Source organism: Rhopalosiphum maidis, chromosome 4 (assembly GCF_003676215.2).
Source record: "Rhopalosiphum maidis isolate BTI-1 chromosome 4, ASM367621v3, whole genome shotgun sequence".
Taxonomy (NCBI): Eukaryota; Metazoa; Arthropoda; class Insecta; order Hemiptera; family Aphididae; genus Rhopalosiphum; species Rhopalosiphum maidis.
This window is the reverse complement of record NC_040880.1, coordinates 51,011,028-51,031,718: the sequence shown is the minus strand read 5'-3', so window position 1 is coordinate 51,031,718 and position 20,691 is coordinate 51,011,028. Positions and strand designations below refer to the sequence as shown.

The window sequence follows — 20,691 nt, the reverse complement described above, 5'->3', positions numbered from 1 at the left end:
GCCTGTAATGTAAAGAATATAATATAAAATATTTGTCACGATTAATGATTGAATGTTCGTTTAGCAGTTTAGCTGTGGCTGGACCGCTCGCCACTGCAGCAGTGTTCCCAGACGAGAGGATATAGAAGAAGGACAGACATCTAAACGGTTTCCAGAGCTGTTTTTCTAATGCAATGCTAAACGTACGGTATTCGACGAACTGTCTGTTTTAGCAATCTTTCAAGTCTTTGTTCTTGTGTTTATTTCATTCGTAGCAGCACTCAGCAGCATGACGTGACGGTAGTGCGACAGGTGCCCGGGTTGTTACACCTGTTGTTGTCCTAACATTTCTATCGCTTGGTGCCACAACCGTCTTCGAATATTTTTGGCGCACCCAGCTGCAGTTTAATAGCTCTAAAATCTTTAAAACTAAGACATTGAATTCTTCGATCATTATATAGTTACCAATAGTCAATATTTAATTTAATCCATGATACCTAGTTGAAACTTGAAAATACAAAGAAAATTTAAAAATTATAGCTGTATGAATACATTAAAAATAAATATACGAGTTACCTACGACATATAAAATAAAAATTTTGAAATTGTATCTAACGTCTTCATAAATCATATTTTGCATATATACATTGTTTCAGTTCTTCCATTTAACGATCTTGTCATAAGTGGCGTAAGTGTGAGGGGGGGACAAGGGGGGGAACTAACCCCCTGAAAATTTTTTGAGGGATTAAAGGTATATATTTTAACCGGGGGAGGGGTGTTAGGCTTTTGATAATAATAAATATATTATATTGTCCCCCTAGATTTTTTCCCAGTTACGCTACTGCTTGTCGTAATGAATATTGACTTCCAATGTTTCATCGTTTGGTCTTGGGGTTCTAAAGAGACCCCTATTGACGCTTTTAATACCAATTTGCAATACTTACATTTAATTATAGGAAAAACTACGGCCTAAGTCAACTGGGCCTTGGCTTAGGTAAATCGCGCCCCGTACATATTAATGTACACGGTATACGAAAATATATTAAATTTACATAATAATATTTAAAATATAATAATAAATAATAACAGGTATAACTTATTATACAAAGAAATATAATTGAAATATTTGAAAATAAGTAAAAATGTTAAAAATAAATATTATAGTTAATTTTTTAGTAAAACAATTATCAATTTATTTACAATTCAACTGAAATTATTAAAAGGAATATTTGAAATTCTAAACATTGTATTTATTTTTAGAAAATTTAACATAGCGTGGAATGCATATAAATAATATTTTAGCGACAGTGTTTTGTTTATATTTTGCTATCGCTTTCGTTCAACTTATATGGTCTCAATTATAATAGACAATAGTGCAAGTACTATAGGTACCTATACAGGCTATATATGTTAAAAGCTTCGTACCACTGTTACACGCAAGAACGTCTAGTCAACTTGATTGAAATAGGTATATCTACCACGGAAAAAAAAATATCGACATCGATAAGGTAATCGACATTTTCTTTTAAAAAATTGTTCCACATAATCGTCGTTTGGTTTTCATGAGTATTCTTTGATATTTTTAAAATATTCTCATGATCCAGGTATATAATATTAAAATGTAATAATTATATCGTTTTACAAAAAATATATTTTGCTGTTTGAATTTTAGTAATTTTACAGTTAATTTAATAATTAAACTTAAATGATTTTTAAATATAGAATATTACTATAAAGTATAAACATATAACACATGCTGAATCAGTTTGAATTTCAACTTTAAATAGAAAAAAAATATTGAATTGTAAGTAAGTATTATATATTATATAAGAGTAAAAAAAAGTAGTAATAATGATAAGTGGGTTAAGTGCTTCTTTTAAATACGTTTTAAGAAGGACCAATGGCAAAAAAATACACTTATACTGTAAATTCCCCTTACAACGAAAATCCCGTTTTAACGAAAGTCATAGAAGTCCCCTGTCGAAAAGCAGGGCTTATAAAGAGCTTATTCGAATTTTCGTTACAACAAAATTTCCGTTATAACGAAAAAAAATTCGGTCCACTGGAGTTCGTTGTAACAGGATATTACTGTATGTATATATAAAATTATATTATTTTTTTTTCGTTAGTTATTTAATAACTATATAATTAACATGAATGTGTTGAAAACTAAAAAGTATGATATATCTTTGAATTTATCAACAAACATTTTAAGAAAATTATTCGAAAAATGTGTACTTTTGCATAAGGGTTATCCGTGTTGGGCCTTTGATTTTATATTGCAGATATATTTATTAATTATAACTGATACTGCATGGCGTTGCCTGTGCTAGATTAAATAATACAAGTGGATTTACACTATCTTAAATTTCGTTATTTTAGTGTATATAATACAAATATTTTTACATATTTATTTGGGTGGTTTTGACCAAATATAAAATAAAAGCCTAAAACAAAATCCAAATAATAACTATTAAATTTGTTAATCAATAGCAGTCCTACATAGACAAAAAAAATATTTGGTTTTTGTGAGTTAATAAATCCTTGTGTGTCCTGTGCAAACTTATCTTTTTACCAAATTTCAAAATCCGCAATCATTACCTACATTTTGAGATTGATAAGGAATGTTTTATTTTATCAAACAATATTTCCATGTTAAATCCATTTGATTTACATTTTAAAATAATTAAATATATTTTGTTTAGATAAGTACACATACATTTTTTGGAAAATTAATGAACGCAACAGATCAAGATTACAATATACTCAAAATTAAGGGCTCGCCAGAACAATATACAATATAATATATATTAAATCCTGTATTAATATTAGTATTATAATATTACATGCATATCAAGTATTATATTGGATATTTTACACAGGTATAAGTGCTTTGGATACTATTATATAGTGTTTATGTGTGCGCATAAGTGGCACTCGGAAAACATACCAATTTAGGGGGTGTAGAGATTTACCACTATTATCGAAGTATTAATGTATAACACTATTAAACCACCAAATTCGATTACATTAATTGAGAAATTATTTTAATATTATGAATGTAATTTACGAAATATGTAAAAAATAGACATTTTATAAATAGGTAATATAAAAATGTATTTTTATGTAAAAATAAAATGTGTCTTATTTTATTGCTAATCACGTGAAACAAATTATTCATTTGCCATAATTAATTTATCATGTTTTATTAAAAATATGTATTTATACGTAAATTCTAGCCTCATAATGATTAGCAATCTTACCATAATATAGTCTTATTCATACCCAAAAATATTCTTTAATAGGACTACTATTAATATATAGGTGTATATAAAAACAAAACTCAATTTACTTTCTAATTGACATTTATTCATTTTACAGATAATAATTAAAAATAAACAATCTGAATGGATATGCACAACTAAAGAGAAAAAAGCTTTGACATCGATAAAATTTAAAAAAATAATAGGTAGGTACATAAAAATAATATGTATGAAACGGATTTCGTTTGATTATTCCGTTTATACGTATGTTTACAGACAGGATTTATAAAAATCACAGAGCGTTAAGTGATTGCTGTCGCTTTTGAATATTTTTATGAATTTAAATAAAAATGTCTATACAAAATAAAATATAAACACAATATGATATAATAATAATTATGTAGTGAGCTTAAAAACGTTCAGATTTAAAATCATCTATGGTTTTAGCGAAATATTCTGCAGCTATAGCTATATATATTAAATATATCTTATCATCTAATGCAACAACAATATATCTTTATTCTTTATTACATATTTAGACGTACATGATATTACCATTATATATGCAAGGTTAGGTTATTTACGAGTTACAAAGTAAGGTTTGAGATATTTATTATTTGTAGTCTTGTAGAGATCAAATGGTACTACATACTTATTTTAAACGTGTCGGATCGATGAAAATTAAATTCTATTATATTTCGAGAACAATATGATATAATGTATTCTATTTAGAGATCTCAAATTACACTAATTTTATTCTAACGTTTTATGATAACATTATTGAAAAATTGTTAAAAATTGTAAACATTTAGTTATATTAAGTGTAGTTTGATTATTTATAGTTTAATCTGTTTTAATTAATTTTATTTCCGAACAATATATACGTAATAATATGCGTGTATTCATTTTGAAAATTATACCATCACAATTGTCAATTTGCATTGATTATATTGTAGTCATTCAGTTTATTTTAATCATTAAATATCATTAAGTTATTATAATTATTGGCGTGTAGGACCCTTTGACTCAAATTTTTAATCATAGATTGATTACGATTTCTAATAATGTAAAAAAAATTGCAAGTTATCTATTCGAAATAACCGTAGACAGATAGGTAAAATTCGAACACTCGTGTAATTAGGTATGCATCAATCTGAAATAATGTTATGTACGTAATATACTTGTAGTTCATAGAACGATTGAACTAGAGTTATGGTTAGTATGAAAATAAGTTGGACATTTTCTTTGAATAATTTGATTTAAATTTATGCTAATCAAAATCAATATTTATTATTGTTATTCGTTAATGAACGGAAAAAACTTTGATTTAAGAATTTAGAAACATCTTTGAAATTTTATTCATCTTGCAGTATAAGCGGTTATTAGTATCGACAGTTTGATTTGAAATGTACGCAGAATTTTTTTGTATGTTTATAGTTATTACACACGATGTGATGTAGTTAAACTTAAAGCGTTTGACACATTTTAGAAATTTACGATGATGCTATTAATAAAAATTAAAAACCGTTTCAATTAGTTATTTATTCAATTACTGCACGAGTGACCTAATTTGAATAGGTATGTAATTGATAAATGAATAATCAATATTGTTTGGAGTATTTTTAGCGAGTACCCTATTACAGTCGTAAATATAAATATAAGTATATTCACGACTTTAAATAAAATTCATTTTTAATTGGTTGAGAATATATACTGTGATGGATTATTTGAGCTTAACAGTTTCGCATAAAGTATTATATATAATGATTATTTTACAATTAGAATATAATATAAAATGAGATAAAATACGATATAAACGTGTCCAAATATATATCTATTAATATTTTTCATAATTTATTGTATTTTAGCATTAATATTTTTAAGATTGTTAATGATAAATTATATTTTAAAAGAAGAATTTCAACGCACTCGTATTTATTGAGTTCACAGTTTGTATAACAAAAATAATGAACTTTGTTTTTAGTTATGAAGTGGACGGATCCGTATAAAATTAAGGTTTATATTTTACTGTATTATACACTCGTACATAAATGCAAGTGTCAATTATAAATAGTAAGTCATTGAAGTAAAAGTAAATAATAATCACGATAGTTCGGTTTATGGTGGCAAGTTTAAATTGGAATTTCAACAGCAGTATTATTTATTTGTATTTAATTTTTTTTTATATATATAACGGGCATTATACATCATATAAAAAGTGAAGGGATGTCCTTTGTAACTTGTTGATAGACAGAAAATGCTATATATACAAATAGTATAAACTTGAAACCTTTATAAGGTTTATAAAAAAATCCAAAACTGTCCATCAAAAAATTAATTTCGACACTTGCTAATACGAAAACTTGTCATGAGTTGGTGAAAGTTGTGAATAAGAATTTTATTAACACCAATATTATTATTAGATATTTCGTATGTTTCTAAAGTGTCTAGTTATTGGACAGAAGCGCATAGTATATATATATATATTATAGATACTACAAACCATCACATGTAATACATCTATAAATTATTATTTTTTTATATTTTATAAACCTATTTCTATAAAATTATTTAACGCTGTTAGCTTAACACGACATGCAGGGAAGACACGATATTTACTCATGAAGTTTGAGTATGTAAAAAAGAATCCATATATAATGTTCGCTTTTGACAACCACAAATTGCACGCACATATTCATAAGGTTAACGTTTAGTAGTTTATTTAAGAAGATTTCTGGTTCTTTGGTTGGCCGCTGAAATCCGCAAATCGTTTGATTTTGTCTAAAATCAAATATGATATTTTACGTTTTATTTGCGTTGTTATTTTCAAAAATATTTAGAACATATATTGGTAGATATATGTTAATTATTTAATATATATATACGTATTTATAATTTTTATTTTAAGTACGCTATATTATAAAATTATTGTTAAAATCGAAATAAATATTAAATGAAATATTTACAGTTATCGAGTCGTGTCCTGACAAAATTATTGGAACACGAGTTGATTCCCAACGGAAAAAAATGTTCAGGTACACTCTTTCCGTATAAACTATTATACTATGTAGATAGAGATTTTACTGTCTTTATTATAATTTACTATCGGGAGGGGAAATTAAAATGCACGTAGCAGTACTACAACGATAACGAATGTATCCATCTATCTTGATTATTGACAAACGACTATTAAGATTATCAAGATAACGAATTATAATATAATGCACTAATATGTAATGTAATAATTATTCTATTATTAAACTTTAATTTTCCACGAGAATTGATAGAATAATATAGAAAATCTAGTGATATATATTATATTATAGGATTACAGTGGCGGATTTTAGGATTTTTTTCTTTTTTTGTGGAGGGGGCTAACATTTTTTATATTATTATATTCATATAATATAATTTTTAACATAATATTTAAGATTTGATTTTAGGCCTTACATACATAATATAACCCCCGGGCTCTCTTGAATCCGCCACAATAGAAACAAAATTTATTATTTTGTAAGATGTTTAATTGTAATATATTAGTATAATATTGTAATGGGAAATGGACAAATTTCTATATTTGTGTACATGTATATTTTTTTCATCGGGGCACATCTCGTGTATCCTGAAAAACCTAGGGACATAATTCCGTATTTGAGACAACTCGTTTACAGACGAAGCATTTACCTTTGTGCTGATTTTTTCGATCTGCTGGTTTTGATTTTCAAGCTCGGAACCCATATCTAACGCCATGTTTCTCAAGTTACCAATCATCGTGTTCACTTGTCCCAAGTTTTCATCCATTTCCGTTTCTCGGGCATCGTTTGTAATCCTATATGAACGCATATCCTCGTTTGTATCATCGTTTTGTATTTTTTTTTCTGTTAATTAATTCTCAATTAAATAGCAATTTACTTCACTATGTATCCACCCTGTGGCGTTATGTTTGGTCCCTCGATTACACGCTGTGGTTGTTTATTTATTACTTTGCCATCTTCGTTTCCTTTCCACGTGCCTTCGTCTTCTTTGAAAGATGTCGACCTAAATACAATAGTGTAATACTATATAATTTGTTTAGGAAAAACAGAGAATATAAGTGTATTCGGGGAGTAAAAACATCTGGATTTGAACTTGTTGACAATAGATTTTTTTTCTGTGAGAATATTCCCTAAAGCACTAACCTACTCTGAATTATATAATGTTCCCTGTAAAAAAACCTAAATTCAGTAATTTTAAACAATGTTTTTGTAAAAAAAAATTTCAACTTTAATATTTTTTCTACTTCATATTTTCTATATGAACATAAAACTTTTTTTTCTAATTTAATATTTATACAGTGTATATACGTTTTTTATAGAGGAAACGTGTAGATATAATATGCAGAAGAAACATTTCATCAATCGTGAACTCTTATATAACTTGTTAAAATATTTAAAATATTCTTTACACTACTTTTTTACTTATAAGTTCATTTTATAAAACATCGATCATTAAAAAAAAAATTAGAATTTAAAAAATTTCGAATTAATTCTTTAAATATACAATTTATTAATTGTATAAATGGTATTAAAGTCAAATGTATATCATCTACTATACATACTTCAAACTTCAAAAGTTCAATGAATTATTTTTTTTTTTAAATCTGTTATGTTTTAGTTTTTGTTCGTTTATCATCACTTTAATAATTTTTTCTCCCTCACGGCCTCACCTCTTAAGGTATCTTTAGTACATTGCTTTAAATTATTCGTGTACACAGATGAACAGTCACGAGTATGTTTTATTTTTATTTCTTAGGTAGGTCATTACTAAATACCTTTAATAGTTGCATTGGTACATAACAATTATAGGTATCTCCAAATTAAATTCCTTTATATATTGTTGTATATTGCATTATAATTTGCATGATAGATTAGTTTATATAAATATTTATGTTATAGGTAGTTAAAGATATAACAGTAGTTTATTGATGATTTTATGACAATATGAGAGCTACATATAAATATTTACATTTTGATTTTCTATAAAAGTATATATAGTATACGAAAAGTCGCAAGTGTATATTTTGTATAGTATTTAGTTTTAAAAGGACATTATACTGTTGGTAAAATTCAATAATACCTATCTCGAAAATCGAAACAACTAAAAATCTAAAAAGTCTTAAATATTATGTACATTACTTAATATAATTATAACATAATGTAAACACTTCAAACAAATGGTACTACAGTTTTACATGCAATTTAGTAGTTAAGGAAAAATATATAATAATTACCGACACGCCTATAATATCGAGTATACCAGTATTAAAATAATAACGATTATAATATGTACTATGTATTATAAACATAAATAAACTATAAACCGTTTAGATGTACAGAAATATTCGACGTTTGCATAACTGAAATACAAAATAAAATTACTTTATCGTTATCTCGACTATCAAAACTATGGCTTGTCGACTTGTATTACACACGATACCTGTATAAAATTTTCGTACCGTATAGTGTGTGTGTAACTGATAGTACTGCTGTCGTTGGTAGTCTAGGGCAGTGTTTCCCAACTGGTGTCCCGCGGAACCTAAGGGTTCCGTCAGCTGGTATCAAGGGTTCCGTAAGAAATTTGGGAAAATATATATTAATTAATAATATTTTCGATTTGAATTATGATTTGAACATAGAAAAGCTACAAAAATTATATGGGGTTTCATAAAACGTTCAAGCTCCTGCAAAGGTTCTATGAGAAAGAAAGAAGTTGGGAAACACTGGTCTACGGAATCTAGGGGAAAATAATCATTGGCCATTTTTGATACGGTTGTAGTATATACGCACACCTAAACTATTAAATCAGTTATTTCCTTCTCATAATTTGTATTCAACCATAGGATTTTTATGTACCTACGGGTAGATTCAATTCCATACAGTTTGTTTTGTATAAATGCAGCATAATTATAATATATAAATATTGCTGTGAATATTGAATGTAATATATTAAACTATGATATTATATATGTACATTATATTTAAACTGTATATCGTATTGATGAACGGGCACTTATTAATATAAATATACAATTGTCTGATGATAAAATACTATCTATCCGAAATCAATGTAATAATTATATTGAAATAATAATTAATAAGTAATAGTAAAATATAAAGTATGATTTAAGCTTTAATGCTATACTTATTATAAAAAAAATCGTAGGTCGTATTCTAATATATTCACGTCTCGTATTCTAAATCGCACGTCAGCCATCAAAAGTAAGTTAATAGTTTTTAAATTAAAAAAATTGTTAGTTGAGATAACAGACAAGTAAAGGCTAAAGTACCAATAAACTAATCAAAATTTATAAAGTTATAATTAAATCATTATAATATACAAAACTATTAATAAAAAAACAACAACACATAAGAATTTATATTTTAATGATTATAAACGACATATAGGTATATATATTTATTATATTACCTTCAAATACATACAAATTTATAAAATATACACAAACAATACGCAAATATTGTATAAGAAATAATGACGTTTTATTTTTAATGTTATTTATTTACACATTTATCATGATGTAGTCTATTTTTTTTTTTTATAATTTATCTAAGTTTTATAACAAGGAATAATTAAAAGTTTTTAACAGATTTCAGCGTTAATGGTGGATATAGAACTTCACATTTAATTGTTGGATGGTAATTTATAAACACAATTTGAAATTCAATAAATAACTTCAAAAGAAACAACATAAATAAAATATAAAATGAATATTACAACGATTTGTATTATTAGGAGTCAAACAAATTAATAAATAAAGGCATATCTCAGAATTATGAATTTTGAAGAGGTTATCGTTTTAAAAAATAAATAAATATAGTAAAAATTTATAAAATATTAGTTTAATAATTAACGATGAGATATTTTTTTACCCTGTAGTTGGTAGATCGTTGATCGGAGTCCTCGGACAAGAGTGAATAATCAGGTGGAAACATAACAGCGATTAATTTAGACGAATAAAATAAAATAAATAATATTTATTAAATATACATGTATTTGGAAAAAACAGTCATTTGATGGGTCATTAATGTTATGAATTACTTATGATACAACGTTGGCATAAAACAATTTTAGATGATCGACAAGGTGTTTAACGTATATTAAATATTTCACGTATAAAAAACTGTAAAGGTGTAATTCAAATAAAATACATTTAAACCTATTAAATTTATTTTTAAATCGTTTTAATAAACGTTAATCGTATAAAAACAATACAGTAATAGTTTGCATAAATGCACATCCGAATTGTATATACGTTTATATAATTGAATTAAATGTTTTAGACAGCTATAATGTCAAGACGATATTTTTATACAGAATATTTAGCAAAAACTCCGAAGCAAATACTTATCAAGCTCGATAAATTACCATAAAAATTCCACAGTACATATAAATAATGTCTTACGGTATTGCTGTAGCTAGTAGCTTGTTATTTAATTTTGGAAAATTACAAAAAGTAGTAAGTAAGATCAACATGTATTTATCTGTTTTTATATTTAATTTAAAAAAGATGCCATACATACACGGGTTGTTTCAGTATTGTTAGTTTAATGTATTATATAGAATTGATCTATTATCAAATATAAAGGTAAGAATATTATCTGTATATCGTTTTTAGCAATATTTTAATTTTTGAGTTAGTTATGATAATTTTTGAATTTAAATATTTGAAATAATCGTATTTCACATAAAAAATGGTAGTATCTTAAAAACCCAACGTCCAATAATACAGATAACGTTAAAAACTTTAAGCTTGAAAACAGGTAAATTCACTCTTATATTAAATGTAACAATACATAATTAGTTTAATAATAATAACTAAAATAGCATTACAAAATGTATTTATTTAAAATTTTTGTACACAATTACCTAACGATTAAAAAAAAAATATATATTTAAAATTGTTATTCAAAATGTTTTTAAAATTGATTATTTATTAAAAGTCTAAAAGTTCTTTTTAAATAGTTAAAATGTTTTTTTTTTTTTTTAATTAGATCATAATTACCACGGAAAACTTAAATTCATTATTGCAGGTGTTTTATATAATTTTCTACATACGATATAAATATGTAATATAAAATTGTAATTATCTTACATGAAATGCAGAAAAAAGTTTTTGTAGGCTATTCAAGCTTCAGTGTTACATGGGTAAATCTTATATTTCAATTTAAATCAAAAAATGTTCACTGCAGCTGCAAGAGCGTGCACGCAGGCAATAATGTTCAGTGCCATCCGTCTGTTTGATTGAAATTCGCCGTTAATCATCTTTTCACTCTCGTCGAGGTTTCTAATCAATGATTATAAATCTATACGTATATATAATATATATTATGTGTGCTGTGATTAACTGTAGACTATAGCGCATTTTTATTTGAATATGAATTTTCGTAAATTCGTGCAACGTTTATCCAAAAAACTTGAAAATTAGTTAGATATAGGATTATCTACAGCATCTGATTTTTCGCTAATTTTTTCGTAAATTTCGCTCATGTTTGTGTTTAATTTTTTCAATAAATAATATATGTATGGTTTTGAGAATTTAGTTAGAAATTTGAGTGTGCTAACTGCTAATTATAAAAATATATGTGCTAAATAAATGATATTAAAGTAAGGCATATTATAATATAAATATACGCGTATGCATTAACCTAGAGTGTAAATTAATATTATATTAGGTCGACGTGTTTTGGAATTTACCTGTTTGCATTTTACTTCAGACTAATAGATAATATAACGTCTCGTTACATACAATAGTTATATGTTACTACTGTTCGTTACCAACTTTTAACTACTAATTGTTTTCAAAAAATAAAAAACAAAATAAATAAAAAAAATCTATAATGGAAACATTATTCGTACTTTTACCGGAAATTTGTATTAGGTACTTCGTTTGAAATCAAATATAAATTAGTGATATAATTCACTCGAGTGTATTTTTTTTCGGATCGGATTCGAAATAGGATTTCGTCTTGTAGGTCGAACTGCCGAACCGTTCAATTTATGATATTTTTCCTGGATGTACAAAAGATAAAACGCATTAGTCGTCGAGAGGGGTTTGTATTTTTTTTTTTTTTACTCTGTTCGACAGTTTCCACCGAGACACTATGTATACAAGTGTTTATTTGATTACGAGCCAAGTGTAGTTACGGTGAAATATTGGTAGGAACTTACTTGTTGCAAGGTAGCACGCAAATACCACAACATTTCTCCATGCCGGTAAGGTTTTTCTCCGCTTCCTTCATGTCCGCGTTTATTTGATCCATCCCCTCCTCGATCCTGTCCATTTTCTCTAAAAATCGCACAAACCATAATATAATATATACGTATAGTATATACGTTCTTAGTAAATGTGCCTATTGAAGCCATGCGACGCGTTCTTAAACAGATTACAAAAACCATTTCGATATAACTGCAAATATACAGGGAGAAATGTTGAGATAAAAATATCGTAGTATATTGCTGATTGCGGTTTATATGCTTTGGGTATAAAGACTAGTAGTTGAACGATTTTGTATACCTATATACATATATATATATTGAAATCTGTCAGATCTTGTAGATATTATTTTTGGTGAGCCGTGAGTATTATTACATGAAAGGTAACTGACTATAAATAGTACTATACGTACAAATAAATATCATATACTGAGCAGTGGTGAATCCAGGATTTGTTCAAGGGAAATGGATGACATATATTTATGCCACTGAGAATATATACCTATTATATTCATTATGTAGAAAAATTATGTATACATGCAATTCAAATATGACTCTAAAAATTGCACGCCTATTATACGCATCATTTTTCCAGCAAATTTATTTGGAACTTAAATATTTGAATTCCCCGACGTACTAAAATTAACTAAACATATAATAGTACATAATATGTCATATTCCATAAACATTTCTCCACTTTTTTGTGTACGTCATTTATAAGAGACCTCAGTAAATTTTAGTTTAAGGTTCGTATTTAATCAATGATTTTTTTATTGTATTAATAAATCAGGTACCTATTAGTAATTTATCAATGGATTCGAAGTCATTAATGTTGTGTAATATATAACTACTCATGCCGTATAGTTCATCTTAAACTTTCTGGGGCATATTAAATACTAATACATATTTAATATTAATTAATTCATCCTTACCGCCTTGATCATCTAACTCAACTAGAGCTTTAATGGCTGCTTCCTTTGTCTGCAAAAATTTCACGTTAGTTATTTTTACGTTCACAAATATAATATAAAAATTAATGGTAATAATACTCATATTTATTAGATTTCAATTCGGTTTTCTTTCGAAACAAAGTTTTAAGCATAACTATAGTAATAATGAACCTAATTATGTAACTTTTTTCAAGACGAATTGACAACGTTGCTTGTTGACGTAAGATTTTTTCAAATACTAAAAGTAGAATGTTTCTATATTTATGTATGATAAAAGTTTTTTCGTGGATTTATTTCATGATGGGTACATAAATAATTTTTTAAAGAACTTTTAAGTGGCATTTTTGTATTTGGTTTTTTTAATTTATTAATGTAATAATAATTATGCAAAATCTACTGTATTATATTATGTATATAGGTTGTACATTAATTTAGAGTAAAAAATTTCTATTGTATGAAAACTCGATTCTATAAGTATTTTTGTAAGTATCTTTATCAAATTATTTTTCATTTATATGTGAATATTATTAAGCTTAATAAATATTAATTAGTTTCTTACACGAGTATTAAACTATACTACTATAATATTGTATAGTGGTTTAGGATTTGTACTTCTAGATATTCTGGGAATAGAATATTCTAGTTTCGTGGAATTTCCGATCACGGCTTTCTCAAGAATTTGTGAGAATGCCACCCACTCCCCAGAAAAAAAAAACTGTTAAAAATGATATTTTTTCAATTATTATTTTTATTATTTTATACGGCCACAAATTTTTATTTATTTGTAATTTATATAAATATAACTAAATTATTTTATATATTTTAATAATTTAAAAATGCGTTGTAAAATTTTACTGTATAGATCAGTAGTCTTCAACATTTTTTACTCGCTAACCACTTTTTTGTAAACAATTATTCGTGACCATATATATGATCGATATAACAAGCCTATCTATGATCCTATGTTTATTATTATCTTTAAATTATAGGAAATAGTACGGTTTAATCGTAAAATACTGTTTTCGATGTAATAATATAATCTGTTGTATGATCTTGATAGATACATAATACTAATACCATACTATGATTTTATACCCATTATTACAAGTATTTAGCTTATAATATATTAAAGTATTAATATAATAATATTATAAATTGAATGCTACGTGAAATGCTTTTTTTTTTATTATTTATTATTGATTATAGTTTTATAATTTTTATTTAAGAGAAGACCTGCTGCGACCCATTTTTAAAGCGTACGCCATCCAAAATTGGATCGTGACCCATCGGTTGAAGATCACTGGTATAGATGTTAGTTATGTTCATCACCAGATACAGTTAAATTAAAGTGTTTAAAGTTATTATCTATATGATTATAACTTATAATACATAAACTACTAAACTATAGGTATCGACGAAACATTATACACATTACATTTTTATAATATTATTATAAAAATATAACCTTTCTGCAGTATCTCCAGTTTTCGTCAAATCTATTTGTCGAATAATGACGGTTGAAGATTATGAAAAAGTTAAAAAAATAAAAAGGATAATTTATTTTTTAATCCGTATATCGATACTATTAGTTACAACAAATTATACCAGTACAGGTACATAATAAAGAAGACCCGGAACTTGATACATTTGCATCTTTTTTTCTAATGCTCACATTCGAGGCTAATCTTTACAGACATTTGATTCGTAAAGTATAGAATTTAATGGTACAATTTTGATTTTGCATTTTTTGCATTTTTAAGGAATTTTATGCTTTACAGTCATTTTTTAGTGTTTTTGGTACATTTTATTCATTTTTGTACTTTTTTTTTTACATATATTTGCATTTTTCTTATTGAAAGTTACTAAGCTACTGCTGTAAAATATGACTATTAATAATTTAAAGAATAATATTTTATTTATTTGTTTTTTAATTATTCATGTTAAAATGATAATAATTGTTATCTTATATTATTTGAAAGCTAATGATGAACTCCACTAAAAGTTAGCTACAATTTCAAGTGAAAACTTTTCTTGTCAAAATTAAAAAAATGAAACATATTTATAAACAAGTTTTTTAAAATGAATTATTCAATCATAAATTTCATGTAAATTTTTGATAAATGCGTCTTTAAAAATAGTTAATATATTTAATAATATTATATGGATATGAATAAATTAGCAATTAAGTTTTAACAAAGTTAATTCTGTCGAAAGTCCGAATGCGTGCAAACATAAGGATATATACATATTATGCATAATATTCTATTAGGTTATATATACATTTATAAAACTATAATATTATATATATATAGCGCTTTATTTACTTTTTAAGTGTTATAAAGGTTTTATAAAGGTCAGTTATTTGCTTCTAGATGAATTTGTAAAATTGAATTAACAAAAAGACGTGAAAATGTATTTCATCATACTTCTAAACTTTAAATTAAAACTATTTAATTACTCAGATGAACAACTAGCTCTTCGCCCTATACTACGGTTTATAAAATGAGACCGAAAGCGTAGAACTTGATGAAAACGAAAACTTATGAGACGTTATTATTTAAAGTGCGATTTAATTTACCTGACTAATGGCCATTCACAACTATGAGAAAACATTGTAATAAATAATTCATAAAAAATCGTTTTGATTAAATGTGATTCAATTTCGAAATATACTTTTTAAGTGGTTCTCAAGTGACTATATATGTATATATTTATATTCACTAACGTTTAAGAAATAATATACTATTATACTTTCAAAGAAGAACTTTACATATACAAAATATAAAAGTTTATTTAATTATATAAATGTATATTGTACATTGTATATTGAATATGTACATTTTTATATGATATAATATACATAGCGATTACGCAATTATTGCTTAGTGATTACCTAACCTAACATGTCGTACTAGTCATTTTTAAAGGATCCGTTATTAAGTATCTTCTATCACTCGCATTTGTCTTAAAGATGTATTTATAACGAAGTAGTGTATAAAGCTATATTGTACACATATATAATAATATAAATCATTTAGCGATTATATTATACTTATATACAACTAACCGTTACTGTCAATTTAATCTCGACACCATTAATGAACATCCGATGGTTTATAGTCATCACTTAAATGCGCCTTTTGTTCAGTTATGGTGAATATCTAAATTCTACATATTATACTGTATCTATATCGTATAAAATTGAACAATATTCGTGTTTGACATACGCTATTAAGAAACAAAATGTCACTTAATAACCCTTTCATCCCATATAATCAATAATATGTCATTAGAATAAATATAAAAATATATTATTTATATAGGTACAACGTTTATTTATTTTTAAATATTAACTGATATGTTAATTATTGCTTTTTTACTTATAGGTACTCGTATTTCTATATTCACTGTTTGAAATTTATTTTTCGACTCAATCCTATACATGATTTATATACATTTAAAAATAAAAATTTACAATACATGTGCATATCTATGGATAATTGAATTTAATATTAAAATGTACAAAGAAGTGATCAATTACATTTTTACTCCCTTAATTTATAAATGAAATGTAAATGTACATTTTTATTATGTTTATTAAATTCGTTTAATTTGAAGTTTATAATAACTTTATACACAATTAAACCGAACAGAGCAAATTTAAAAGTATAACATAATATTTTGTTTTTAAATTATATACATAATTATAGTGTTTATAGAATTTATTTAGCTTATATACACGAGTAAAACAAATTTTTTATTAAAATAAACAATCTATACTTTAGGGGTATAATTCGTTTATGTGATTAATGTGGAATACATATATATTAATTTTATTAATCACACGAATTAATAATAAAAATAAAATATTTATAGGCAATAACTTTATTGTGAGCAATCATTCATTATGACACTCGTCACTGGCTTTTATAGTATAAAACATACAATAATAAGTTATACATATGTTATACATATTCAATAAAATATATTAAAAATGTACAACAGGTATTATTGAAGTTTTATGTTCGCTTAAAGTTATATATAGGAAAATTATTTATTTCTTCACTATAACTGATATTTAGATTATCAACACTAAAAATAGAATATTTTAAATTGTATAATTAATTTTAATATTTAGAATCTATATGTTATTCAAAATTATTGAATATAGTATAAATGATATAATTATTAATTATACAATTATTATAGTTGTAACTAAGTTCAAAATTACATACATTGTATCCATGGATAATTCAATTAATTGTATACTTATACGAGTATAAGTTAAGAATCACTGCTTATTTTGAAAAAGTTAGGGTAGTACAATATAAAAACTAATTATATAATTAATATTAGATATTTAGGTATATTTATATTATAATAGATTAGGCTAAAACGTTGCAATATTTGATATAAATTATTATAAAATCTATAAATTTAATAGCTTAATAACTTTCAAAAGTTACCAGTTTTATTAAAGAAATAAAATCTACTATATATTGATTATTTAAAATAAAACTATTAATTTCCCAACAGTTGGTTTATTTTGTTTGTATTTTATAGCCATTATAGGTTCATTTTCCTGATATTGTTACAATTTATTAAAATTGTTTAAAAAATAATTGACATTTGACACATTTTTAGTCGAATCTTATTAATTTGCAACAATGTGTAAAATGTTTTCACAGTATCGCTCCGAAAAATAATTTATGTAAATACAATTTCCAGATTAATGGTATAATAATTATAAAATAAATGAAGGAAGAATGTTATCCGGATCACTTAAGCATAAAATAATTATAATGTGAACCAAATCTGACTGTAGTTTGCTTAAATTAATTTTTTTTTCTTTTAAAAAATTCCTTCAACCGTGTAATTAATTAATTTTTTCAATTTAATATACGCGCGTTCACCATAATATTATATTTTATATGAATGAACGCACGTGTCAGACCGCGTTGTAGAGCAAACGCGTATTGAACGATAAATATAATTTTGTATTATATAATGTCGGTCATATATATTATAATAGATATAAAGGTAATATGAGATTTTGTCGACGGTTGATTATCATTTGCCGAGACGAAATCAGAACGCGGCAATAATAATTTAATACCTCATAACAGTAATAACAACCGATGACGTAAAAAGTACCCTCCGACGCGCGACGTCGGTAAACAACAAAAAAAAAAAAAAAAATGGACGAATATTGTATTACACGCCGTTTGAAAAATATATTCGATTGGGGTTTTGTTTTGGCGTAGGGAGTTGTGTTGGTCTCGAAGGGGAAAAACAATTACAAAAAAAATACATTTCGTCTCATGTTATATACATGGTTACTGTAAACATATAATATGTACCTATATTACAATATATATATATATATATATTATACTACGTACCCCTTCGCAGAGTTCGATCATTCGACGGGTGCTCTCCAGAGACTGTAAGCAAAAACAAAAACAAAAAAATACACACGAAATCAGTTTTGAAAAAGATATGTAAGTACAAAGTGCAGTGATCTGGTGCACCTCGGTGCTTACCTCGTCCGTTACGTGGGCCGATCGCAATTGCATGTCTTGCAACTCGTTGGCTACGATGGCTGGCATAGTTGCAAAGATAATTGTTTTATAACGTATTACCAGCGAAATCGCCGTGTGGATAATTCGGCCAGGAAATATTATCTATTCGTTTTCCGTGTTTGCGGCGCGCAGACTGCACGGTCTTCGGATTTGCAGTTTGGCGAGATCCGTACTGACTGCACGCGTAAAACAAAAATATAAAATAATAAAACAATAATATTATATAAACGTGACGGTTATTGATGGCGGTTATATTTCGTAGGTGTACCGGGTTTTCTAGTGGTTCGTCGACGATAATATTATATTTTGTACTGTCGACTCGTCGTCGTCGTCGCCAGCAAGAGATCGTACGGCGTATTATCGTGCACACGGCGGACGATGTAACCGTTGTGTAATCGAACGGTCGCGGGGTACGTGCGTCGCCGACGGGGTGGAAACGGAAAACTAGGAGCGCAACAGACCGTTTTTACGCCGCCGTGCGAGTGCAAGCTCTGTGCGCGCGCGTGTGTGTGTGTGTGTGTGTGTGTGTGCGCGAGTGTTGCTTTTTCTTTCGCCCGGGCGCCCGCCGCCGCTGACGCTGCCTCCGCCCCCTGCTCGTCAATTTCGCGCGCATCCCCGAGCGCCGCCGCCGCCGCCGCCGCCGACCGCGACGACGACGACAACAATGACAGCGTTTCCCGGGTTCGACCGCGGCCGCGGACAGCGCGGAGTTTTTACCCGTTAAACGTATAATTTATAATGAACTATAAATTTTGTATGACGCCGTTACTCGTAAATCATATTGTAATATTGTATATAGTATTGTGCACACGAATATCTGTACGGCTGTACCTACACGCGGAGTGCGTAAAATGTAAAATCGTTAAAAGTTGGTCCGACTCTTGTGTATCATATATATATATGTATATTATATTAGAATGATGACTGCAACAAGCGTAATAAAGTCAAGGAAATTACGTATTCGTCTAATATAGGTATTATTCTATTTATAGGTTTTTAAAGTAAAACCATCATAAACCCGCAGCGGAGAAATTATCCGCGTTCTCATCTCGAAAGAAATATCGCATAATTTTATCTTTAAGTGATATAAGTACAAGTGATGATGGGTTGAATAATAAATAATTATAATATGATTAAGACTTATGTATAATACATGCGGCGTTCTTCTAATACATACTAAATAGTTAAATATGTAATATATCACGAGTTTGTAAACTCGTTAAAATCGGGTGTAACATATATACCTAAGTTATAGTGTTATTATATGCATATATTTATATACACATAATTATGTATAATGTAATACATGATACGTGTTGTAGATTATACCGATCAGTCGATTGTATTTTTTACATTAGTAAATTATTATTATAATATTATTGTGTTCGCCTGGTATAATGTAACACACCTACCACCCATTATACTGCATGAGCTCGTGTTTACTGTTTATTATTACGAGTATATGGTCATTACCGATTTTCCGATAAGTTCGATAAGTATATATATACATATATGTGAGTGCGTTATTTACATAATATTTTATTGACTGTGTATCTATCTAAACATATATGACCTAACCGTCCTAACCTGTAAGCATATATATAAATTCTTTTGAGTATACAAGAGAAATCCGTAGGGGTTGCCAAA

At 26.7% G+C, this 20,691-nt stretch overlaps 1 protein-coding gene across 1 annotated transcript; it reads right to left on the bottom strand.

Moving 5' to 3' along the window:
* Positions 1-3,389: 3,389 nt before the first annotated feature.
* LOC113555651 (synaptosomal-associated protein 25-like) lies at positions 3,390-19,487 on the bottom strand. Its single transcript, XM_026960124.2, has 8 exons — positions 19,313-19,487; positions 19,006-19,220; positions 18,865-18,906; positions 13,445-13,493; positions 12,468-12,585; positions 7,155-7,280; positions 6,927-7,071; positions 3,390-6,023 (listed from the first exon to the last, which is right to left on the bottom strand). Exons 2-8 carry the CDS (start codon positions 19,069-19,071, stop codon positions 5,961-5,963), a joined length of 609 nt encoding a protein of 202 aa, XP_026815925.1. The 5' UTR covers positions 19,072-19,220; positions 19,313-19,487; the 3' UTR covers positions 3,390-5,960.
* Positions 19,488-20,691: the final 1,204 nt, after the last annotated feature.